General features: G+C 35.7%; 1 protein-coding gene across 2 annotated transcripts in view; it reads left to right on the top strand.

The window, feature by feature from the left end:
- Window positions 1–16,650, top strand: part of calcr (calcitonin receptor) — a 76,401-nt gene extending 59,751 nt beyond the window's left edge. For both annotated transcript variants that reach the window (XM_048201566.1, XM_048201567.1), the window contains 6 exons: window positions 1,280–1,433; window positions 4,666–4,726; window positions 4,826–4,892; window positions 5,899–6,117; window positions 6,210–6,251; window positions 14,016–16,650. In XM_048201566.1, the coding sequence (XP_048057523.1) occupies window positions 1,280–1,433; window positions 4,666–4,726; window positions 4,826–4,892; window positions 5,899–6,117; window positions 6,210–6,251; window positions 14,016–14,237 (765 nt within the window). In that variant the 3' untranslated portion in view covers window positions 14,238–16,650. The remainder of the gene's footprint in view (window positions 1–1,279; window positions 1,434–4,665; window positions 4,727–4,825; window positions 4,893–5,898; window positions 6,118–6,209; window positions 6,252–14,015) is intronic.
- Window positions 16,651–27,224: the final 10,574 nt, after the last annotated feature.

The following is a 27,224-nucleotide window of genomic DNA, read 5'->3' as shown; positions in this document are numbered from 1 at the left end:
TTTTCTAGGCAGATCATTAAAGAATGTGACTCAAACATCTGCCGGAAATCCAATAGAATTCAACCAATAATAAACTGCAACTCAATATATAATCATGCATAATTAGGATAGCAATTATACTAATGGGGGGGCAGTTGTGGCAATGGTTAGAGAGTCACGGGTTTGATTCTCAATACTGGCAGAAAACAACTGAGGTGCCCTTCAGCAAGGCACTTAAAGGGATAGTTCACGCAAAAATGAAAATTATCCCATGATTTACTCACCCTCATACATCGCGTCACGGGTTACTCTTATGGCGCAAGTCAACTTTCCCAGCATGCATATGGTCGTCTGCCGGAAGCTAGTTATTTGAGATTATAAAGTATTAAACATATATATTTTTTATATTATCCCATTATATAGCTTGGAAGAGCCAGGATATTTTTAAATATATCTCTGATTGTATTAGTCTGAAAGAAGATAGACGTATACACCTTGGATGGTTTAAGGGTGAGTAAATCATGGGGTAATTTTCATTCTTGGGTGAGCTATCCCTTTAACCCCCAATCTCTCCCCGGGCGCCGCAGTTAAAGGCATAGTTCACCCAAAAATGAAAATTTGATGTTTATCTGCTTACCCCCAGCGCATCCAAGATGTAGGTGACTTTGTTTCTTCAGTAGAACACAAATGATGATTTTTAACCGTTGCCGTCTGTCAGTCAAATAATGGGAGTGAATGGGAACTTGGATCAATAAGAGTCGAAAAACCTTGCATAGACAAATCCAAATTAAACCCTGCGAATCGTGACGACACGTTGATGTCCTAAGACACGAAATGATCGGTTTGTGCGAGAAACCGAACAGTATTTATGTCATTTTTTACCTCTAAAACACCACTATGTCCAACTGCGTTTAGCACTCGCTTAGTGAGGTCTGATGGTTAAGCTGGGGGTAAGCAGATAAACATCAAATTTTCATTTTTGGGTGAACTATCCCTTTAAATCACATTTCGGCTGTTGTTTATGCTTTTATAAAATGGTCAGTTGTCCTAATCAGCCTATGCCATGTAAATAATTTTGCATATTGCTGTTCATGAAATTGATATGTTATCAACCACCTGAGAACCATTGCACTAGATAACTGGAAAAAAATGCATTCTTAGCTACTCTAAACCAGAAGAAGACCAGCATAAATCGGCTTGGACATTGTAATTTATGCTGGTGTAAGCTGGTCTTTTCAGCAGGGCTGTCCTTTCAGATTTTCATTTTACTTCGTTCTCTCACTTTCCCCCCCCTCCGCAGATTGGCTGCAAGGTGCTGCACTTCTTCCACATGTACATGCTGGGCTGTAACTATTTCTGGATGCTCTGCGAGGGGATTTACCTGCACACACTGATTGTGGTGGCCGTATTTGCCGAGGAGCAGCATCTGCACTGGTATTATCTTCTGGGCTGGGGTGAGTCTCTGCCAGCTCTGCTCCCACTGTCCATCTGAACGCAGCTTTCCCATCTGTCAGCAAACTCTACATTGTAAATATGAACTCCCTTCCTATTTGCTCAGCATGGAGTGTATCGTGACCTGCTGTTGTCAGTCTTTGCTCCATAATTTATTGGATACATTTGCTCATGGTCATGTCCTCCTGCTTCATAAACAGAAAACTCTGTCGCTGCCGCAAACACTTGTAAAGACAGACAAATTGGCCAACCCACAGTTAGGACACAATGTGCTGGACATTTGTGGATTGTTTGGGGTTGTGGTTTATTTCACATTCTGATGTACTTTACTGTTTCCACTGACAGTTTTATTATGATGGTTTATTGAAGAGCTTAACTATCTTGTTTTGCCTGTTCTCCGTGTTAGCAATGACATGGATTAGGAAGTAGCCTGATATATGGGCAAAAAAGCCTTGAATTGTGAAGCATTATTAAAGATTGTGCGATAACCTTGTGTCGGATCATCCATTCCTAAATGGAGAAAAGACAGCCCTTGACCGCCTGTAGGAAATCTAATAATATGCCTTGTGGATTTTCAAGCCGTCCTCAGGATATCCAAAGCCGCTATGTTAAAATTCTCAACATAATAGGAATATGTCACCAAAAAATATGTTATTATTTACTCATACGCTTCTTGTTTTACCCCATATGAATTACTTTTGGCCATGAAAAACAAATGGAAAATGTTTGAAAAATGTCCAAGCAAAACCAGAAAAATTTCACTAAACCACGGATTCACTGGGCTTATTGCTTTTATTAAATGGTTAGTCCATAAAAATATTTATTTTAATATTTAGAAGCATTATCATGGTGATACTGATGTATGAGGTCACAGGTGTACGTTTGTAGAATAATTTACAACGGCTTCGAACGTGGCTCAACCAATCAGAATCAAGGACCGGAACTATCCGTTTTATAAAACGCCTGTTCTGTCATCATTGCTTTGTACAAATATAAGTTTTTGCTTATTCCTATGTAACTTTATTACTTTGAGTTTTATGAACTTAAAATATTTAAAGGTGCCCTAGAACCTCTTTTCAAAAGATGTAATACAAGTCTAAGGTGTCCCCTGAATGTGTCTGTGACGTTTCAGCTCAAAATACCCCATAGATTTTTTTTAATTAATTTTTTTAACTGCCTATTTTGAGCCATTTTTACATATGCACCGATTAAGCGTGCGGCCCCTTTAAATCTCCCGCTCCCCCGCGAGCTCTCAACTGCCTTAAACAGCAAACACAAAGTTCACACAGCTAATATAACCCTCAAAATGGATCTTTACAAAGTGATCATCATGCATTCATCGATTCTTGTGAGTATAGTATTTATTTGGATATTTGCATTTGATTCTGAATGAGTTTGAGGCTGTGCTCCGTGGCTAACGGCTAATGCTACACTGTTGGAGAGATTTATAAAGAATGAAGTTGTGTTTATGAATTATACAGACTGCAAGTGTTTAAAAATGAAAATAGTGACGGCTCTTGTCTCCGTGAATACAGTAAGAAACGATGGTAACTTTAACCACATTTAACAGTACATTAGCAACATGCTAACAAAACATTTAAAAAAACAATTTACAAATATCACTAAAAATATCATGATATCATGGATCATGTCAGTTATTATCGCCCCATCTGCCATTTTTCGCTATTGTTCTTGCTTGCTTACCTAGTCTGATGATTCAGCTGTGCACAGATCCAGACGTTTTGCCCTTGTGTAATGCATTGAACGTGAGCTGGCATATGCAAATATTGGGGGCGTACATATTAATGATCCCGACTGTTACGTAACAGTCGGTGTTATGTTGAGATTCGCCTGTTTTCCAGAGGTCTTTTAAACAAATGAGATTTATATAAGAAGGAGGAAACAATGGTGTTTGAGACTCACTGTATGTCATTTCCATGTACTGAACTCTTGTTATTTAACTATGCCAAGATAAATTAAATTTTTAATTCTAGGGCACTTTTAAGGCAATCAGTTTCCTCAAACCATTTAAAGGATTATTTCACTTTGAAATGAAAATTAGCCCAACCGTTACTCACCCTCAAGCCATCCTAGATATATATGACTTTCTTGTTTCTGACGAAGACAATCTGAGAAATATAAATAAATATCCTGATGCATCCGAGCTTTATAATGGCATTGATAGGGTTCAATGAGTATGAGCTGAACAAAGTGCTTTCCATCCACATCCATCAATCATAAAAGTGTACTCCACACGGCTCCGGAGTGTTAATAAAGGACTTCTGAAGCGAAGCAATGCATTTCCCTATTAAACTTAAGGAAAAAGTGTAATTGACGTGACGCCAGTTTACACTTGTTTTCGTAACTTGTCTGGTGGAAGCTCAATATTTGACTTAATAACTTGTTAAATATGGATATTTATTTTTCACAAATGCATCATTTCACTTTAGAAGGCCATTATTAACCCTCCGGAGCCTTGTCGAGCACATATTTATGATGGATGGATGTGGATGGAAGCACTCATACTTATTGAACCCTATCACTGCCATTATAAAGCTTAGATGTGTCAGGATATTAATTAATATTACTGCAGTTATGTTCATCAGAAAGAAGAAAGTCATATACACCTAGGATGGCTTGAGGGTGAGTAAAGCTTGGGCTAATTTTCATTTAAAAGTGAACTAATCCTTTAAGTAGCTATATAGTTAAGACTTAGATTTGTTACCTGAATTCAAAATGAATGAGTGGAATAAACTTAAAAACATTAAGTTGAGTTTACTCTAATGATTGACCAAACCAAAACTAAAATATAAGCGCATTTAACTTTTACAGTACTCTTAAATGTTTTAAGGCAATCAGTTTCCTTAAACAGTTGAGTTACCGTAACTTATCGGGTTTTACAGTGTATCATAAAAGTAGTTGAAATGATCTATGCATTATTTTCCAAGTTATCTGACGTTATTCAATAACTTTGGGTGAGAAACGGGCTGAAAATGTAAGTCATTATTTACTGATAATCGTCCCCTCCAGTGTCCAACTCATCATGCATCAAAAACAACGGTTTATTTAGCCTATAAATACAGCGCTATTATTTCAAATACTTCAATAAATCAAGTTACGCATTTCACGTAGTCATGGCTCGCCGTCTAATAACAGTTACAACATTATCATTCATTTTGCATTAGACGGCTAATATTTTGTGTTTGACTAATGTCTCAATTCTCCTTTCAACAGGATTCCCCTTGGTGCCTGCATCCATCCATGCTGTGGCGAGAAAGAAATACTTTGATGACAAGTGAGTAATGTTCACTGCTTTTCAGCAGTAAATACAGAAGACAGGCCAGGTTCACTGGACAGTGGGTCTGATATGGGATTTATTATATTTTTCCACTAGCTGCTGGATGAGTGTGGAGACCCATCTGCTCTACGTAGTTCACGGCCCCATTATGGCAGCTTTATTAGTGAGTCAGCATCTTTTACATTTATTTTATTGAGCTTTGCATATGTTCACACTGCATTTATCATGAATTTGGCTCTGAATAATCTATTTTAATCATGAAAAAAACGTGGGTATGCTTAAATTTGAGGAAACGTTTTATATGTTAAATATGTTCTTAGTGCCGCACATGACAAATATTGCGTTTAACATCTCATTAAGTTCACTTTTCTGTTAAAATTGGATCATCGAGTCAACGACTTCACTGTGTTCATTCACAGTTAATCAAGCTTAATTGTGGTAACTCTGTGTGAAATTAAAATCTAAATAGAGGTATGGGTAGGTTTAAGGGTAGGGGTAAGGTGTAAGGGATGGGTCAACAGTGTATTTATAAATGTAATTACAGAAATTAATTACAGATGTAATTACATGCAGGTGTTTTTAAAATATAAGTACAATGTAAAAACATGTATGTACACAATAAGTGCATTGTATCAAATGATTAATTTAAATGTAAGTACATAGTAGTTAATGCCACTTAATATAAAGTGGGTCCAGTTGAGTTTACTCTAATGATTGACCAAACCAAAACTAAAATATAAGCGCATTTAACTTTTACAGTACTCTTAAATGTTTTAAGGCAATCAGTTTCCTTAAACAGTTGAGTTACCGTAACTTATCGGGTTTTACAGTGTATCATAAAAGTAGTTGGCTACTTATCATGAATTTGGCTCTGAATAATCTATTTTAGTCATGAAAAAAACGTGGGTATGCTTAAATTTGAGGAAACGTTTTATATGTTAAATATGTTCTTAGTGCCGCACATGACAAATATTGCGTTTAACATCTCATTAAGTTCACTTTTCTGTTAAAATTGGATCATCGAGTCAACGACTTCACTGTGCTCATTCACAGTTAATCAAGCTTAATTGCGGTAACTCTGTGTGAAATTAAAATCTAAATAGAGCATGTTCGTTAAAGACTGTTTGGAGTTCATTTGTATTTTATTTTTTATTTTTTTCATGTTGTAGGTCAATTTATTTTTTCTGCTGAACATAGTACGGGTCTTGGTGACCAAACTGAGAGATACACACCGAGCTGAGTCTAACATGTATATGAAGGCGGTGAGGGCCACCCTCATTCTGGTGCCCTTATTGGGCATTCAGTTCGTCATCTTCCCTTGGCGGCCAGAGAACCGCTTGGCAGGAGAGATATATGATTACATCATGCACATATTAATGCATTACCAGGTAACTCAGACTGATTTCTAACTCTTTTTTACTTGTGAAAGACAGCTAAAAATGATTGTTAATGCTTCTTCTATTTTTTGCTGTTTTGCAAGGGATTGCTGGTGGCAACTATATTCAGTTTTTTCAATGGAGAGGTAAGCAGATTGAGCAGATTGATAATGCTAATTCTGGCATTGTTTACTCACTCAATTTTTGAGGAATGTTGTTTTAATATTTTTCATGCAACATCATAAAACCCTCATAAAAGTAGTCCATCCAACTTTTTTGTAACGGATAATCCACATTTAAACCAAAAAATAGTGAGTTAAAGTTGTTAAAAGCCATTGGTTTACACATATATTGTAACCAAACACAGTTTGAATATGTCGAATGGAGAATGACATTTAAGAGGTACATCCGTGAAAAATGAGTTTTTCAACATGTTTCTCATAAAAACTATTAAAGTCCCCCTTTAAATTATTCTTTTTCAAATATAACCTTTCATACAGTGTGTGATATATCTGTTTGTGAATGTAAAAGGTCTGCAAAAAGTTGTCTCCTAAAAGAAAGAATCAATTCTGAACTGCTGAAACGAGTAGTCAGCAATTCCATTCTTACGTCCTGTTTCATACCTACATAAAAATGTAACAAATTTACATAATGCCAGCCTATAGTCTTCATTGGCTGCCCGCAAACGACGTCTACTTTGACCCGCCCTCAAACACTGTAGTTGTAGCTGAGACTGGAAGAGATTGGTTCGTGTTGTCGACATGAAGAGGCCATTGTTATGTTCGTATCACTGTGTATCAAGTGCTGAGGAAGCCTCCAGAGCTGAAATTCAGATATGGTAATAGGCGAGTGGTCGACCAGTCTGGGCTGTCTGACCAATCAGAGCAGAGCAGGCTCTTTGAAAGGAGGGGTCTAGAGTGACTGACCATTTTCAGACACTGTGAGAAATGAGGTGATGCTGCAATGTATATTAGGAGACAATTAAAGTGTTTTTGACCTTGGATGCATGCGAACCTATTGTTGGAGACCTCTAAAACAAAATTAGGATCCTTTAAAATAGCATAATAGGGGCACTTTAAAACTATTCAGATGACTTGGAATACAGCATTCAAGTCTGAACTGACATTAACATCACATTAAACAAAGTAATGCCTGTCATCCTTATAAAAGGGGCTAAATGTAAGTGAAATCACCCCCTGTGTGAAGGATGTGACCTTCAGGATAGCTTGACGTTTTGTCCAAGTGGCTGGTGTTCAGGAAGTCAGTCAGGCGTTCAGTGAGTTTCTGGGTGAATACCTGGCCATGTTGTGCAACTGACACATTGATTCAGACATAGTTGATGTCACTTTCCTCCATGATCTGTCATGATGCACACATGATATGACTATATATATATATATATATATATATATATAGATTGATGGATTAAACTATTGGATTAAACTAATAAACTTAATGTGATGCATATTTACATTCATACATAAATGAAATGGGTAAGAACCAGATTTACCAGATTTATAGATTTATCATCAATAAATTCAGTTTCTTTCATTCTAGTACATTTTACCTAATTGAATATCGCTTGTTCCTCACCTAGCCATATTTTTTTTTTCATTATGTTTAATTTATGTATGACTGACAAATATGCATCACATTATGTTTAGTTTGTTTAATGGATGGATTTTATATGCAATTCAAATACATAAATCTTGGAAATGAAATGGAAGTTGAGATAGTCTTTTCTTCCCTATTGTAATGTATGTTTGAGTGAAACGGCTTGATTGGTGGTGGGACTTGATTTTGTCCATGGGTAATGGATTGGATGGTTGTGGTTTGCTTTCGGTCAATCTCATGAGAGTGACAGATCGCCCCGCCCTCACATCAGTAAACACATCATCAGAGAAGAGATGTCACTGCAAGAGGGAGGGGAAGATAATTTGATTTAAGATTGAGGACACATGAATATATATCAAAAAAGATGTGCCTGGATAAATCATTTACAGTATAATAAATACTGCAATATTCCATAAAAAAATAAGAATTGTTCATTTGGATTTCATGTATACTTTAAATGTAGGCCAAAATATTCTTTGATTGAGACTTTTTCTGTTGCATTGTACCGACACTGATATAAATTTCTCAAGGGTCGGTCGTAGTCACAAAGGATGGAGGCGTTTCTCATGTTGTGTGTTTTCGCCGAACATCTATTTGAAAGCCAGACGCGTTCAATGTGTCTTTTGAAGTGATGGGGTGCACGAAAAGTGTATTAAGTGGCAGTAAATACCAACAGGCACGTCAAAGCGCATTTACCAGACTTGAGGAAAACAGACTTAGAGCACTTATGCATGACAAAACCAAAACAATGAAGACACAGTTTCATTAGAATACTCAGCATGAGGTTCCTGGCACGAACTTGAATGGAATGAATTAGCGCCTTTCATCCGCCTATGTGTAAGTCATGTTTTAAACATGCTGAATTATTTCTGGGCCTGGAAAATGGGTCAATTATTAGCTTATGCATGAGCAGCCAGCTCACATCAGCATCAGATCGTCTACAAACTATTTAGATGTGTCCTAAGCACAGATCCTGTTTCAGAACAATAAAAGGAGCACTGACACAGAATAATATTTTCTTTGTGGTGGTGTTTGTTTACCTCAGCGTAATGATTCGTTCTAGTCTAATGTCCTTCCCCTGTGCCCCCGTCTCCTCTAGATTTGTGCCTGATCCAATGTCCCTCTTTGTTGTGTGTTAAAAATACACAGAGCGGTAATTGGCACATCAAAATCAGTTATGATAATAATAGACCAATCTAATTCCCACATGCTGATTTATTCTAAAATTATGGACAAAGCATATTTACAGTGCTCAGCGTAAATGAGTACACCCCCTTTGAAAAGTAACATTTTAAACAATATCTCAATGAACACAAAAACAATGGTAACACTTTACATTAAGGTTCATTAGTTAACATGAATAATGAACTACACTTGTACAGGATTTATTAATTTTAGTTCGTTAATTTCAACATTTACTAATACATTATTAAAATCTTGTTAATGCACTGTGAACTAACATGAACAAACAATTAACTGTATTTTGTACAATTAATGTTTAACTAATGAACCTTATTGTAAAGTGATACCAAAAAAACCTTTTCCAAAATGTTGACAAGACTTTTATATAACATTTGTTTAACTTATAACATGAAAGTAAGGTTAGTAATATAACTTAGAGAACAAAATGTTCAGTTTTACTCAAATCAGGGTGATGCAAAAATGAGTACACCCCACTGAAAGTCTCTGGAGCAAAGCTCAATTTTAGACTACAAATGTCTAATTTAACAAGAATTCAACCCCAGGTGAGTCTAATTATTCATTACACAGGTGTCCAGCAGACAGTTGACTATAAAAGGGTGTTAAAACCCCTTCCCATTTCATGCTGTCAGCAATGGCACCACATGGAAGAGAAATGTCACAAGAAATGTCTGGTGTAAAGAAATTATTTCTTTACACCAGAAAGGTGAAGGCTACAAGAAGATCAGCAAAGCTTTACTTATCAGTCAGAATACTGTAGCAAAAGTGGTACAAAAATTTATAAAAGATGGAACTGCAACCATCTCACAGAGACGTCCAGGTCGTCCACGGAAGTTAACACCTCGACAGGAGCGTCTTCTGATGAGAAGGGTTGAAGAATATTGGCTTGCAAGTTCACTGCAGTTATCTAAAAAAGTAGAAAGCCAAACTGGGGTGACTATTTCCTGTGACACAATACAGCGTACACTGCAGAGGAATGGCATGCATGGGTGCCGTCCACGAAAGAAGCCTCTCCTAAAGCCCAGGCACAAAAAAGCCCACCTAGAGTTTGCCAGGGCCCATGCTGACAAAGATGAAGACTACTGGGACTGGGAGTGATGAGACCAAGATAAATGTTTTTGGAACTGATGGCTTCTAAACTGTATGGCGTCGCAAAGGTGAGGAATACAAAGAAAAATGCATGGTGCCTACAGTGAAACATGGTGGTGTCAGTGTCATTCTTGAAGAATGGAAAAAGACGGATGTTGCAAAATGTCACCAACTTGTTCATTCCATGCCTAGAAGACTTGGTGCTGTCATTAAAAATCATGGAGGCCATACAAAGTACTAGATGTAGTAGTTTTTGTTGTGGGGCGTACTCATTTTTGCATCACTCTAATTTGTCTAAAACTGAAAAATGTGTAATCTAAGTTATGTTATTAACCTTACTTTCATGTTATAAGTTAAACAGATGTTATAATAAAATTAGTCTTCTCAACATTTTGGAACCTGTTTTTGTGTTCATTGAGATATTGTTTAAAATGTTGCTTTTCAAAGGGGGTGTACTCATTTACGCTGAGCACTGTATGTCAAATTAACATTTCTCATTAACGAGGATCTATTATGTCTATATTATGTGCCTATTATGTTTTTTTCTCATCTACTAGAATAGGTTTTCATGCTTGAATGTTGAAAAAAAAACCATTATTGTTCACATATTTGACATTGTTGCAGCTCCTCTCTTCCCAGTCTGTCAGAAACGCTCTGTTTAGTTCCTGTCTCTATGAAGCTCCTCCTTCCAAAAAGCGCAGTATGCTCTGATTGGTCGGCTGGATCAATGTGTTGTGATTGGTCAACTGCTTCAAGCATGTTTGTGAAATGTCACGCCCCTAACCGCGAGATTCAACACACTACTAACACAACTCGACCAGGCCATGCACCCTTTTTTTTTGTTGTTGTTGCATGTCTTAGGTGGGAATATTGTGATGTGTTCATTTCCGGAAGAAAATTCAAGACTACAACTGAGGCGTTCAGGGAGTTCAGAAACAGTGACACTGTAATAGAGAATAACTCCCGCTCGAGTTACTTTGTGCTTTGTAACTTTGCAGACCTTTTTCATGCTCAAAAAGCAACATTACACACTAAAGACCCTTTTAAAGTAACTTTGATGCACAAACAGTGCAATGAAGCTTTTCAAATCACAATTTTCTCAACGTCCTGACAAGGCTCTGGGACACCAGATGTTACCAGATAAAAACAGATGTTAAACTGAAACCTGCTACCTGAAATTGATAAACATTAAATTCAACAGCAATTTTATAGGTGCTTAATAATTGAATATAGTTGTTTAAATACTGATCACAGACTGTTTGACTCTAGTTCATTTTCAAAGATGGTTATAATAAAAGGAGATTCTCCAGAGGTTGGAGATTTAGCTGCTCCATGTCAATGTTTATCACTCGTTGTGAAAACTAACCTATGCCACTCCCACATATAAGATAAGAATGGGTCCCACTTTATATTAAGTGGCCTTAACTACTATGTACTTACATTTAAATTAATCATTTGATACAATGCACTTATTGTGTACATACATGTTTTTACATTGTACTTATATTTTAAAAACACCTGCATGTAATTACATCTGTAATTAATTTCTGTTATTACATTTATAATTACACTGTTGACCCATCCCTTACACCTTACACCCACCCTTAAACCTACCCATACCACCAAAGCTTTCCCTAACCTTACCCCTATACCACCTCAATAGCTGCAAATGTGTTTTGCAATTCAATATGAACCCAATAAGTACATTGTACTTATTTTTTGATGTAAGTACATAGTAGTTAAGGCCACTTAATATAAAGTGGGACCTAAGAATGTTATAAGAATGTAAGAATGTTGTGACTGATGAGATGTCTCAGCACAAGAACAAATGACTATAGCATCGTCCAATTACATTCCACGTTCAAAGAAATCACTGGCTGATTCTGTAGAATAGCCAAAAACATACATGTACATACTACCGTAATACTGTACTACATTTTTTGTTCCGCCTTCTAATTAAAAGAGCCCATCACTCATTGATAAAGTCATTGCGTCACTGCAGCTGCTGTTAGAAGCTCCAGTTCCCATAGAAACCTGAAACTTGCACTTAGGACTGCACATCCATTGGCTCGTCTAGCCTGAAAAACAAGCCTTTTTTAACGGTCTTTAAGCATAAGAAACAACATTTATGGGACAGTTCATGTCAGATTTTGTTGCTGATTTGAAATATGTTATTTAATTGTGAGTTCGCCAAGCAGTTCCTGAGATTTCAGGATTCCCCCATTTAAATAGATAGGACTTGGATTGGATGCCCGAAATAGCTTCTCGGAGGCGTTGCAAATATGGCCGCCGAGTGAACAGACTTTCCTTAAAAGGAACCTTGGTCAGACCTTCAGAATGTTCTTAGTGTGCTGTATCTTTTCTAACTGATCTGACTTATAGTTTCCCTAAAAATGAAGATTAAAAATCATAAAAGTCCCAAACACTTTCATTGAGGGGGTCAAAGTAGCTATTTAAGCTTCATCCACTATGTATTTATCCCTAACAAACCTAGCAACTATCTTAGGACATGCTAACAACATGCTATTTCATGCTAACCCATGTTAAAACATGTTAGCAAAATGCTAATTCATACTAGCAGCATGCTAAAACAGGTTAGCAATATGTTAAATCAGGCTAGCAACATGCTAATTACAGTTTTTTACAGACGCTAGGACACATTTCTCAATACTTAGGTCACTTTTGCAAAACTCTTCACACAGTAAGCACAACAGAAGTCTATGTGGGCTAAACTGAGGATCAATTATCATTGCTTTGGCACAAAATGCATTCAATGACTACATCTCTCAAATTTCATGAATTCTTTTCTCACTCAGACACAACAACTGCCAAAACTCTTTGTACGTACAGGCCAGTTTGCACATGCTTACATACTGTTTTCAAAACTGTTAAACTTATGTTCAAAACAATAACATAATACAAAACTGAATAAGACAGCAATTTGCTACATTTCTACAGTAATATTTTAAGAAAATATATATATAATATGTATCTGTATCAGTGGATGGTGTGTATACAAATTCTTGTATTTTGGAATTATAAAAAATTATAAAAATAAATAAACGACATAAAATATTGACGAATTCTGCATCATGTTTGATTCATTCCAGTAACATATATTGCAGTGAATTATAAACAGAGATGTTTCCTTGTTTTACACAAGAAAACATTGTATAATGCTACATGTTGTTAGTGTTTTTTAGGTCATTGTTTTGTGGGTGACAAAGTGTGTTTGTCGGCTGTCAACCTTTGCTAGTGTTCTGGAAGAATGAGTTGATTTGAGACCTGAATACAGTGTTTTGGTAGTTGTAGTGCATTTTGAATGTGAAATCAACTGCTTTGCCAAGATGAAAGTTGGTTAGGAGAACTGTGTGAAGAGTTTTGCAAAAGTGACCAAAGTATTGAGAAATGTGTCCTAGCGTCTGTAAAAAACTGTAATGCTAGCAACGTAACATGCTAGCAACAAGTTAGTTCATGCTAACAAAATGCAAAATCATGCTAGCGACACGTTTTAGTAATTCATTTTAACAACTATACACTATGTAGTTATGTTCTACACACTCAACCATGTAGTGTATGGATTTTATAAGGTTATTTTGTCATTCAACATCGGTGTCTGTTAGCCCCTCCCCTCTGCTACGCAATTAAAGCTGAAACAGTTGAGTGCATGAAGTGTCCAACATTCCACACTTTGTTTTTTTCGGTTAATTAAGTGCACTTTTTCTTTTTGGAATTTTCAGTGTGAACACACTACTCGTACTATTTATACTACAAAACGATATAGAACAGTATGCGAATTGGAATGCACAAATGCTAATTCTTGCTAGCACCCTGTTAAAATGTTAATTCATGCTAAAAATATCTTTAATTTTTCACTTTACTAAATTTAAAGCTTATAAAACTGTCAAACTTTCATACGGCTGTTCACTTTTATTCAGCAGGAATGCAATAAATCAAAAGTGACAGTGAAAACAGTATCAAAACCATTTTTATATGTTTCACTGCAGGTCCAGGGAGCTCTGAAAAGGCAGTGGATGCAATACAAAGCCCAGTGGGGTCAGCGACGACGCGAGCACTGCTCCATGAGATCCACCTCCTACACCGCCACCTCCATCACTGAGGTGCCCGCTTTCATGTACCATCATGACTGCAACAGTGAACACTTGAATGGTAAACAAACTGAAGACTCAGAGCTAGTGGCCCTCAAGATGGGTGAGACATACGCATGAACATCTGGAGAAAAAGACAGTAACCGGCAAAGAAGTGATTCAGTCAAAACCGTAGACCGGAGACTCCTTTTGACTGAATGTTCGCAAACTCCCCCATCTCAGACAGCACTTAAGAGTTGACAACAGAACATTCAAAGCCTGTGTGTTGGCACAATCAGATCTGTTGAAATATTACTCAAGGCTTTGTTTATATTCTCTACAGCTCTGCTTCTGCGAGTTGAAACGCAAAAGAAGCAAGAAAACACAGACACGGGCCGCATTTCTTAAAATATGTCATATTAAAGCTGCTAGTTTCAGGCTCCCCTCACATCCTTTTCAGGCCCGTGGCCACAAACAAAAAAGTATCTTCGCAAAAAACCAAAGGATGTGTTGATTTGTGGGACACTGAGTGTTTCTCTAAAGCTACTGGGACGCGATCCTCCGGAGAACAGGCTATACTCATCCGTCTCTGAACAAAGGAGAGTTCCTCTGTGCCTCAGTCCTGTTCCTGATGGTCAACGGAGGTTACGAGGATCTGTCTGACGGTCATTTCACATTTGAAAATAGCTTTTTATCTGTCTTGCGAGACTCCTGACTGCTTTATTGTTTTTGCAGCTGTGCTTTTCTGCCTCGTCTCTGTTGCGAAAGGGGGAGTGGAGGAAAAAGATGAACAATTTTAGGACTGCTTGAGTGAATTCATAAACCTGTGCATAGATATGCATAAAAATGTATTCTGTAAACAAAAACAAAACGAAAAAAAAAAAGAGACAAAAATATATTTAATAAGCTCCCATGCTTCAGAGTGCAGATTGTATTTATCAGTCTGATTTTGAGGCATCTTTTCAGTGTTTTGGAGTGCTGCTTCGCCAGTAAGTGCATTTCCTCTCTGCGACCAAAATCCACTCTCATGAATGCACCAAATGCAATTTCAACTAGTGATCAATAATCCACCTTTCTTCACTCGCCTTTATTTGACCACAAAATACTTGTGGGACTGACTGAATTAGGCTGGAAATAAGAAACTAATATAAGAAAATAAGAAATCAGCACATTAAATGTACTGATTAAAATAAATTGAGCTATAAATTATATATATATATATATATATATACATAATATCAAAATGATTCAGCTTTGCCATTACAGGGATAAATTACATTTTAAAATATATATTAAAATAGCAATTAAACAATTAAATACTACTACTACTACTACTACTACTACTAATAATAATAATATTTCACAATTTTACAGTTTTTATTGTATTTTTGCAGATATATTTTTTTTCATAAAAATCAAAACCCCCAAATTTTGAACTGGTAGTGATGTATAAATATACATATAGGTGTGAAAACGTTGATGAAATCAAAGCAGCCCATCTTGTTGTTATGACTGAAGAAACATACTCTGGCGTTTTCTGAAACGGCCACATATTTAAGAGTGTGTAGACTGAACAACTGTGAGGAAAACAAGACCCTCTTGGCTCAAATCAGATGGTGTCCGGGGAGCATGTGATGACAGGCAGCTGTCACAGCGTTTGCATTGCCTGTCACAAGAATAAAGTAACAACTCTCACAGATACTAAATGCACATGTGCAACTACAATGAAAATGTTCTTTATAAATATATCAATTACTGCTAAATGAGAATCAAATACATTATCATTCAAAGATCACATGCAAAAATCAATTTAAAGGTACACTATGTAACTTTTAATGGGCAAAATTAACTAAATTTAAATAATGAGTCAATACTTCTTCAATCCTTCTTACAAAACATGTTTTTGTCTTACCCTGATTCACTAGCCTGTGGTAAGCCTGATAAAAGTGTTATATTTTAGACCTGAAGGGATGGTTGATAGTTGTCTACTTTGCGTATGGTGTGGGAGTGGCATAGGTTAGTTGTCACAATTAGTGATAAACGCTGACATGGAGCAGCTAAATCTCCAACCTCTGGAACAAACGCCGAACTATGGAAGCGTGTTTCTGCCATTAAATAAAAAAATAAAAAAGGTAATTGTGACTTTTTATCTCATAATTCAGACTTTTTTCTCAAAACTGCAAGATGTAAACCCGCAATAGTGAGTTATAAAGTCAGAATTGCATGATATAAAGTCAATAAAGCAATTCTGATTTTTTCTCGCAACTGAGTTTTTATCATGCAATTCTGATTTTATAACTCACAATTTAGATTTTTTTTTTTTCTCAGAATTATGATATAAACACAATAAATACACAATAATATTAAGTCAGAATTGCGTGATATAAACACAATTCTGAGAAAAAAACGTCTTTTTTCCCTCATAATGGGACATTATAACACGCAATTGCGATTTTATATCTCACAATTCTGACTTTATATCATACAATTCTGACTTTATAACACAATTCTGACTTTATAACACAATTCCGACTTTATAACACAATTCTGACTTTATAACACAATTCCGACTTTATAACACAATTCTGACTTTATAACACAATTCCGACTTTATAACTCTCAATTCTGACTTTATAACACAATTCTGACTTTATAACACGCAATTCTGACTTTATAACTCTCAATTCTGACTTTATAACACGCAATTCTGACTTTATAACACAATTCTGACTGTATAACTCTCAATTCTGACGTTATAACACGCAATTCTGACTCTATCACGCAATTCTGACTTTATAACTCTCAATTCTGACTTTATAACACAATTCTGACTTTATAACTCTCAATTCTGACTTTATAACACGCAATTCTGACTTTATAACACAATTCTGACTTTATATCACACAATTCAGACTTTATAACACAATTCTGACTTTATAACACGCAATTCTGACTCTGTATCACGCAATTCCGACTTTATAACACAATTCCGACTTTATAACACAATTCTGACTTTATAACTTGCAATTCTGACTTTATAACTCGCAATTCTGACTTTATATCACGCAATTCCGACTTTATAACACAATTCTGACTTTATAACTCGCAATTCTGACTTTATATCACACAATTCAGACTTTATAACACAATTCTGACTTTATATCACACAAATCAGACTTTATAACACAATTCTGACTTTATATCACACAATTCAGACTTTATAACACAATTCTGACTTTATATCACACAATTCTGACTTTATAACACAATTCTGACTTTATATCACACAATTCAGACTTTATAACACAATTCTGACTTTATAACACAATTCTGACTTTATATCACACAATTCAGACTTTATAACAAAATTCTGACTTTATATCACACAATTCAGACTTTATAACACAATTCTGACTTTATAACACAATTCTGACTTTATATCACACAATTCAGACTTTATAACACAATTCTGACTTTATATCACACAATTCAGACTTTATAACACAATTCTGACTTTATAACACAATTCTGACTCTGTATCACACAATTCAGACTTTATAACAATTCTGACTTTATCACAATTCCGACTTTATAACACAATTCTGACTCTATAACTTGCAATTCTGACTTTATATCTCACAATTCTGACTTTATAACACAATTCAGACTTTATAACACAATTCAGACTTTATAACTTTCAATTCTGACTTTATATCACACAATTCAGACTTTATATCATGCAATTCTGACTTTATAACACAATTCAAACTTTATAACTCGCAATTCTGACTTTATATCGCACAATTCTGACTTTATAACACAATTCAAACTTTATAACTCGCAATTCTGACTTTATATCGCACAATTCTGACTTTATAACTCGCGATTCTGAGGAAAAAGAATTGTCAGAATTGTGAGATAAAAAGTCGCAATTTTTTATTTCATGGTGGAAACAAGCTTCCATACCGAATAGAGGAGAGTCTGCTGTCAAAAAGAGAACGCAACAGAGCTCATAATAAAACAAGAATTGGCTTTTTCTGAGATGTCGAGAACTGAGGGATTTGAAATGTTATAAAAGCGTCAGAGCGGTGGTGTTTTAATTACTCAACAGGCGAGTAAGGTATTTTATTGAACATTTGAATTACCATATGTAGCTCTCTAACATCATTGTAAAGCATCATCTATTGTGAAGGGTCATTTCATTGGTTGTTGTAGCGCTGTGTGTGCAGGAATTTATTTTCAAGAAAGTATTGTGTATATTAATGGGTATAGCTACAGTAAAGTCGTCATAGTCAGCTTAAAATCTTTTCCATTTAAACTGGTTATATCTCTTAAGCCTAGTAGTGAGTGTTTTATGAGCAGTGGAATAACCATATTCATCCACACAGTCACGCAGGGCCAAAGCACAACCAAAACAATGTTCTTCCTCAAAATGTGGAACCTCTAGAGGGCCGAAAGTTACATAGTGTACCTTTTAACAGTATTGGAATACCTTCCTACTGCAGAAATGTGAACTTACAGTATATATCTAATACAGTGACACTCTGGACACAAGCTTGTCTTTTCTTCTGTATGAAATGTTTATTTTTTTGTTACTATGGACTACAGCACTGTACTTTTATTTAAAAGAGATGTTTAGCTGTACATAGTGTGTTGTGTTTCAATGGGTTTGAGGTAAAATTGTGACAGTTGGGTCATTTCATTGTGAGTTGTGTCAGTACCTCAGACTTGGTATTCACCATGTAATTGTTTTAGTCCAATGTGAAATTGATTTATCATGGTGCATATGCAGTCAGTCATTAAGCTTGTTTGAGCTACAGTTCTAAGTTTGAAGTCAAAAAGCTACATTTCTTGCTCATGTTTTTGAAGTGTCTGTTGCTTGTGTTGGAGATACCACTGAAAAACTATTGTGCTTTCAGAAGAAAAAAAATATTTTGTCAAACTTTCACTCTTTGCAATCGTGTCCATGTGTACAAACTCCACATGCCTTCTATAATGTGCATAAAATTAAATATGATGGCTTATAGCTAATAGTTAATCATTTTGCTTATATTTTTACATACAAGTACATAATCTCAAGTACACATCCCAAATATTCTTTGCCATTTAGAAGCAGCATAATGGCATCATACCACTCTTCCTCATATCACTGAAGCTAAGAAATATAGTTTTGCATATGTATTTATAATGACCTTACAAGTTTGATTAAAACATCAAAATATGAGGAAAATATATATATATATATATTTTTTTTAAATATTTGAAATATGAGGGAAGAAAAAACAGATAAAGGTATTTATCTGACAAAAGTATTTGACACAAAAAAGGCAAACTCTTATGGAAGCTTGTTTCCGCCACTGAATAAAAAAAATAAAAAGGTAATTGTGAATCGTGAGTTTACATTTTGCAATTCTGACTTATTTTCTCAGAATTGCAGGATATAAACTCGCAATTGCAAGTTATAATGTCTGAATTGCGAGATATAAACACAATTGTGCGTCTTAAGACCTACGTTTTTACCAGGCTTTTTTATGATTTACTACTTATTTTACTGTCTCTATGATGCATGTGTGTTTTAAGTTGTTGTGATATATAATGTATATATATTGTTATTGCTTGTTTACCTGTAAGGTGGCCTTGGGTGTTTTGAAAGGCGCTGTTAAATAAAATGCATTATTATTATTATTATTATTATTATAGATAAAGTCATATAAGTCATAAACATAAAGTCATATACACTCATATTCATTCATACACAATAAAGTCATATACACTCCCAATTCAGATTTTTTTTTCTTGCAATTCAGACATTTTTCTCACAACTGCAAGTTTATATCTCACAATATCTCTTCTTTTCTCAGAATTGTGAGATATAAACACAATTGCGAGTTATAAAGTCCAGTTATGAGGGAAAAAAGACAGAATTGCAAGTTTATATCCCACAGTTCTGACTTTATAATGCAATTAAGAGTTATAAAGTCAGAATTGCAAGATATAAACGTGCAATTGTGAGGAAAAAAAAGTCAGAATTGCAAGATAAAAAGTCACAATTGCCTTTTTTAATTTTTTATTCAGTGGCAGAAACAAGCTTCCATAAACTACAGACATATAATACTATGAGGAAAAAAAAAAAAAAAAAAAAAAGCTGACAGGAAAAAGCATACATTGACTAAACATAATCAGTTATTAACATTTTGTTGGTTCTCTCTTGTTTTTGCATGTGCCTGGCCAAAAATGATGTCAGCCCAATTTGGCATGTTTCATAGCGTTATCAAAAATAAAACAACTGACTCCAAGCACAACTACGCAGCTCGCTTACAAAATCTTGAACAAAATTGTAATAATATTTGAATAAAGGGTGAAGATGTCAGTTTTCCTAGGCCAGACGCTTCTTGCAAGAGCAGGCATCTTCATTTGGCATTTCAGTTTAAAGGTTCAACATCATGGCTAATCACATTCAGTGTAATTGACTTTTGTGACTAAGATGTGCTGTGATCTGCCTCAGGGGTGTAGAAGCACAGACAGCAGTTGAAGATATTTCTAGCATAGCCGGTGTCACATCTACTAAACGTCAGCCTCTACAGGTGCAGGACTGACAAATGTCCTTTGTCTGTTCCAAACATGTGCTCTCCTCCCTCTGCCCTTTCAGACATGACCATAAAAACACCTCTGATTTGGATAAACACACTTGGTTTTAATGTTCTCTCCCCATAAAACGGTGAGGAATCTCCCTAATGCGATTTAAAATAACCATATAAATGACAACAATTATTACATTCAACAAAACAAGCATTTCTGAAGAGACTGTAACCCATTTCCATTTTTAAAAATGCCCCTATTATGCTTTTTCGAATATTACCTTTCGAATATATCTGTTTGTGAATGTAAAAGGTCTGCAAAGTTTTAAAGATCAAAGTGCATGACAAGTAGAGTGAGAAAGAATCAATTCTCATTTCCTGTTTCATACCTACATAACAATGTAACAAATTTGCTTAATGCCAGCCTGTGGTCTTCATTAGCTGCCCACGAATGACATCTACTTTGACCCGCCCTCAGACACTGTAGTTGTAGCTGAGACTGGAAAGGTTTGGTTTGTGTTGTCGACATGAAGAGAAGATGCTGTTTGCCAATCCACTTGCACTTCAAAAGGATGAAGACTTGTGCTGGAATTGATACATCGCCTTCGTTACTGTTCGTATCACTGTGTATCAAGTGCTTAGGAGAGCTGAAATTCAGAATAGGCGTTTCATTTCCAAAATCACGACAGACTGGGCCGTCTGACCAATCAGAGCAGAGCAGGCTCTCAGAAAGGAGGTGTAGAGACACTAAGGAAAGAGGTGATGTGCACTGTATTTTATGATAAAATTAAAGTGTTTTTTTTTTTTTTTACCTTGGATGCATGTAAACCTGTTGTAGGAGACCTCTAAAACAAAACTAGGAACCTTTAAAATAGCATAATAGGGGCACTTTAAATAAACATTTAATAGATGTATTTAAGCTCTAAATATGACAGATATATCAAATATTTGGCCTTTGTGTAGTCAGTGGCACCATTTGTGGAGAATTTAATGTATATAACTGATTTTAACCATTTCAAACTGTTGAATATTCGGATCAAATTGGTCTGATACATTATTTATTATCTGATTGATAATTAGGAGCAAAAAACATCTATGAATATCTGATATTCTGATTTTTCATCTTGGGTCACAACATGAAATTAGTCAAATTGATTTGAGTATAAAGGTTTTGTACTGGGTCGATTATAAACGTACAATGTGGAAATGTCTCACATTTCATTCTGAAAATCATTTTTGTTTCTATCAGAGTTTCATTTGCTATTGATCCAGAGATGATGACATTCTACTGATGTTGTTGTTTTGTTCAGCAATTTAAATCAGATATATACTTATGAAAATGTTTTCTGTGGTCTCTCTTTTTTATTAGTTCACTTCACTTTCGAAGAGCTTTTGATACTGGCGCTTCTATGTGCTTTCCTTTCAGTATCAAATTTGGAAACTGAGAAATTATAAACAGATGGAATATTATAATGTTGATTACAACAAAACTCCAGTTTATGCTGAGGTGCTGAGTGAGGTGAAAAGCAGAAATGTCAAGCCTATAATTTTATAATTATATAATTTTATATTTTTCTCAAAACTTGTTTTATTTGAGTTGTAAAGCAATTAAAGGTGCCCTAGAACCAGTTTTTACAAGATGTAATACAAGTCTAAGGTGTCCCCTGAATGTGTCTGTGAAGTTTCAGCTCAAAATACCCCATAGATTTTTTTAATGAATTTTTTTAACTGCCTATTTTGGGGCATCATTAACTATGCACCGATATAGGTTGCGGCCCCTTTAATTCTCGTGCTCCCCGCCCCCGGAGCTCGCGCTTGCCTTGAACAGCATAAACAGTTCACACAGCTAATATAACCCTCAAAATGGATCTTTACAAAGTGTTCGTCATGCAGCATGTCTAATCGCGTAAGTATGGTATTTATTTGGATGTTTACATTTGATTCTGAATGAGTTTGATAGTGCTCCGTGGCTAAAGCTAACATTACACACTGTTGGAGAGATTTATAAAGAATGAAGTTGTGTTTATGAATTATACAGACGGCAAGTGTTTAAAAATGAAAATACGACGGCTCTTGTCTCCGTGAATACAGTAAGAAACTATGGTAACTTTAACCACATTTAACAGTACATTAGCAACATGCTAATGAAACATGTAGAAAGACAATTTACAAATATCACTAAAAATATCATGTTATCATGGATCATGTCAGTTATTATTGCTCCATCTGCCATTTTTCGCTATTGTTCTTGCTTGCTTACCTAGTCTGATGATTCAGCTGTGCACAGATCCAGACGTTAATACTGGCTGCCCTTGTCTAATGCCTTGAACATGAGCTGGCATATGCAAATATTGGGGGCGTACATATTAATGATCCCAACTGTTACGTAACAGTCTGTGTTATGTTGAGATTCGCCTGTTTTCCGGAGGTCTTTTAAACAAATGAGATTTATATAAGAAGGAGGAAACAATGGAGTTTGAAACTCAATGTATGTCTTTTCCATGTACTGAACTTTTGCTATTCAACTATGCCAAGATAAATTCAATTTTTAATTCTAGGGCACCATAATTGATTATTTTCACACTAAAATCACATTAACACATATTGAAATAGTATTTTAGCATTTATGAATCGGCCTCATTCACTTCCATTGTAAGTGCATTACTGTAGCCAATTATTTTTAAAGTCCCCCTGTAGTCAGTCATTTTATACCTTAAAACTCATCTTTAATCACCAAAATGACACATTTAAACATTTTTTTCCTATGAAAAAAAATTTGAACATGCCTTAAAATAGCTTGAATGTAACTCTACACCCTTGCCTCATTTATTATGCGCAGATCTATGAATATGCTAATTAGCCCCGCCTCCACTCGCACAAGCTCAAGAGATCCACTCGTGAACTTACTGAGGTAAAAGCAGCACAAGGGTATTGCTTTTTACAAGGCTAGACACATAATGGTAATTAACATGATTAGCCTTTTGCTTGACTACATTATTAAACAGCTAATAATGCAACCCGATCTCACGGCAATTCATATGTATTTTACAAGGTGGCTAATTCATACGAGTTGAAAAATTCATATGAATTCATACGAATGACCTACCCCAAACCCCGCCCCTAAACCTACCCGTCACTGGGGTCAAGACAAATTGTACGAATTCATACGAGCGAGGCCGCCTCAAAAAATACGTACTAATTGGTCGTGAGCTAGCATATATGGTCAAATTGGTCGTGAGATAGCAATAATGTGTTGCTAATGTTACACAAACCATGTTCACATTCACGAGTCGGACACCTTCTAACAATCGGTATCCTTAGAAACGCTTTGAACAACTCAGAACATCAGTGGAGAAAGGCATAGTTCATCATCACATCATTATATACATCATACACCTGCTATATTGCTAAATCTACCCGTTTTTTTTTTTATCAGCAGAAAAATATCCTGGATATATTCTCTTGAGACTCTCCTGCTTCTGAGCAGTCATGGTTCATGATATGCTAAAGCCCGCCGGCACAGTGACACGATTGGTTACAAGGTAGTTTGTGATGTCAGAAACACCAGCGAGATTGTCTTTTTTTCACTGCAGTTTTTAAATAGAAAATACTCAGCAATGGTGACTTATGAATTTGCATGCGATTTGTTTTAAAGCGTATTAAAAACACAACATAGACATATAAACAACATAAAAAAACTTGATTTTCACCACAGGTGGGATAAGTAGAACTTATTTTTTTGTGATAATTATAAACATTTGGCTGTCAAACTTTTACTGAACCGTTTCTACTGACCTTTCTTACCGTGAATCATACATCACAGCCATTCATTTTGGATACTTCAGCTTGAACAAGCACCAATATATAATTTGCATTCAGCACAAATACTGCTGATGTCACGTCACGCGCCATTGTGAGATTAATATTTGGTCTTGTCAGAGGAAGGGGTACATAAGCACACACATAACATGACAATGGTGAGCGTTTGATTCTGCGTTTCTCCAGGCGTTTGAATCTTTTTCATCTCTTTGTGCTGAAGACAATGACAGCAGATTCAAATTCATCACAAACACTACTGATTGTATCATGACATAATAACTGCAATTTGTGAACTCAATACGATATATGAAAGAGAATCACTCAGTACAGCTGTATGAACACATATACAATTATCATTCTCAATAAATGATTTCCATAAATTGTGCTTAAGCCATTTGTGCAATGTCTGACAAACAGAGGAGACTCTCGGTGCTCCTGCTGCTTCAAGAGGATGCAGTTTTGCATTGCATCTGTTTCTTTCTCATGATAATAAATATTTGTTACTATGAAATCTGGACACAAATTAGTGCTATTACGATAATATGATAATGACCTGCCCTGTTAGAGTTCAATAGATTGTCTGCATTATTATGAAAAAAGCACAATCTCAATACTAAGTTTTGCCAAAATTAAACCGTTAAGTTAAAAAAAAGTTTAATTAAATATGCATTGGTTATACAGTGGATGGATGGATGGATGGACAGACAGATAGATAGATAGACAGATAGATAGATAGATAGATAGATAGATAGATAGATAGATAGATAGATAGATAGATAGATAGATAGATAGATAGATAGACAGATAGATAGATAGATAGATACCAAAGATTGCTCTTAAAAAAACTGAAAAATATGTCCATTTCATAAAATTACTCTTCGGAACACAATTTAAAGGTGCCGTAGAACGTCTTTTCAAAAGATGTAATATAAGTCTAAGGTGTCCCCTGAATGTGTCTGTGAAGTTTCAGCTCAAAATACCCCATAGATTTTTTTTAATTAATTTTTTTAACTGCCTATTTTGGGGCATCATTAACTATGCACCGATTCAGGCTGCGGCCCCTTTAAATCTCTCGCTCCCTGCCCTCCCGAGCTCTCGACTATAAAACAGTGCATAAACAAAGTTCACACAGCTAATATAACCCTCAAATGGATCTTTACAAGATGTTCGTCATTCATGCTGCATGCATGCATCGATTCCTGTGAGTAACAGTCGGTGTTATGTTGAGATTTGCCTGTTTTCCGGAGGTCTTTTAAACAAATGAGATTTATATAAGAAGGAGGAAACAATGGAGTTTGAAACTCAACGTATGTCATTTCCATGTACTGAACTCTTGTTATTTAACTATGCCGAGGTAAATTCAATTTTTGATTCTAGGGCACCTTTAAGATATTTTTGTTAAAATCCGATGGTTCCGTGAGGCCTGCATAGCCAGCAATGACATTTCCTCTCTCAATATCCAATAATGTACTAAAAACATATTTAAATCAGTTCATGTGAGTACAGTGGTTCAATATTAATATTATAAAGCGACGAGAAAAACGGCTTATTTAGTGATGGCCGATTTCAAAACACTGCTTCATGAAGCTTCGGAGCGTTATGAATCAGCGTGTCGAATCAACGGTTCGGAGCGCCAAAGTCATGTGATTTCAGCAGTTTGGCGGTTTGACATGCAATCCGAATCATGATTCGACACAGAAGAATCATAACACTCCGAATCTTCCTGAAGCAGTGTTTTGAAATCGGCCATCACTAAATAAGTCATTATTTTGTTTTTTTGCCGCACCAAAAATATTTTGTCGCTTTATAATATTAAGATGTACTCACATGAACTGATTTAAATATGTTTTTAGTACATTAATGGATCTTAACAGAGGAAATGTCATTGCTGGCTATGCAGGCCTCACAGAGCCATCAGATTTCAACAAAAATATCTTAATTTGTGTTTTGAAGATTAACGAAGGTCTTACAGGTGTGGAACGGCATGAGGGTGAGTAATAAATGACATTATTTTCATTTTTGGCTGAACTAACCCTTTAAGGATGATGCAAATCATTTAGAATAGTCTAATCAAGGAAATATTGTATATTAATTCGACTATAAGTAAAAATGAATAAACTGACAATGGTTTCTGCTGAGAAACATGTGCATGCAGTGAAGGAGCAGTGGGTGCACTCACAGCTCGAGACGTGCTGATTGATTCACGGCAGCGTTGACGGAGCACATCGAACCTCAGGTGCACCTCATCCCGAGCTGAACTCTGTCCTCACTTCACTCCTCTTGGCCACGCTCTTTGTTTCTGTGCCTGGACGTGAGCCGGGGTGACAATGATTGAAGGGTTGGCAGATCCCCAGTCACTATGATGATTTGGAAAATAGAGTTGCATTTGCTGAAGGAAATACTGGTGATTGCTTTGCATCAAAAAAGTAAAGTGTTAAAGATTTAGGTTATTACGCATGATTGAAATGCTGCATTGCATGCACTTGACATTTAGGGCCAGATTTTGGCCTATTAAACAGGGCAAACAGCACGAGACCGCAATAAAAGTGCTGATGGGAGTGGAAAGATTGATTTGATGATCATCAGGCGTGATCTACTAACAATAGGCGCATGCTTTTTAGAAGCGATAAATAGTGGCGCAAATACCAGTAAACTGACTAGTGTAAACCTTAGTAAATCACATTACATGATTCATTCAAATACTCTCCTCCCAGAATTTTTTGTCTCCTAC

The sequence above is a fragment of the Megalobrama amblycephala genome, linkage group LG9, assembly GCF_018812025.1.
Source record: "Megalobrama amblycephala isolate DHTTF-2021 linkage group LG9, ASM1881202v1, whole genome shotgun sequence".
Classification (NCBI taxonomy): domain Eukaryota; kingdom Metazoa; phylum Chordata; class Actinopteri; order Cypriniformes; family Xenocyprididae; genus Megalobrama; species Megalobrama amblycephala.
This window is presented reverse-complemented; position numbering and strand designations above follow the sequence as displayed.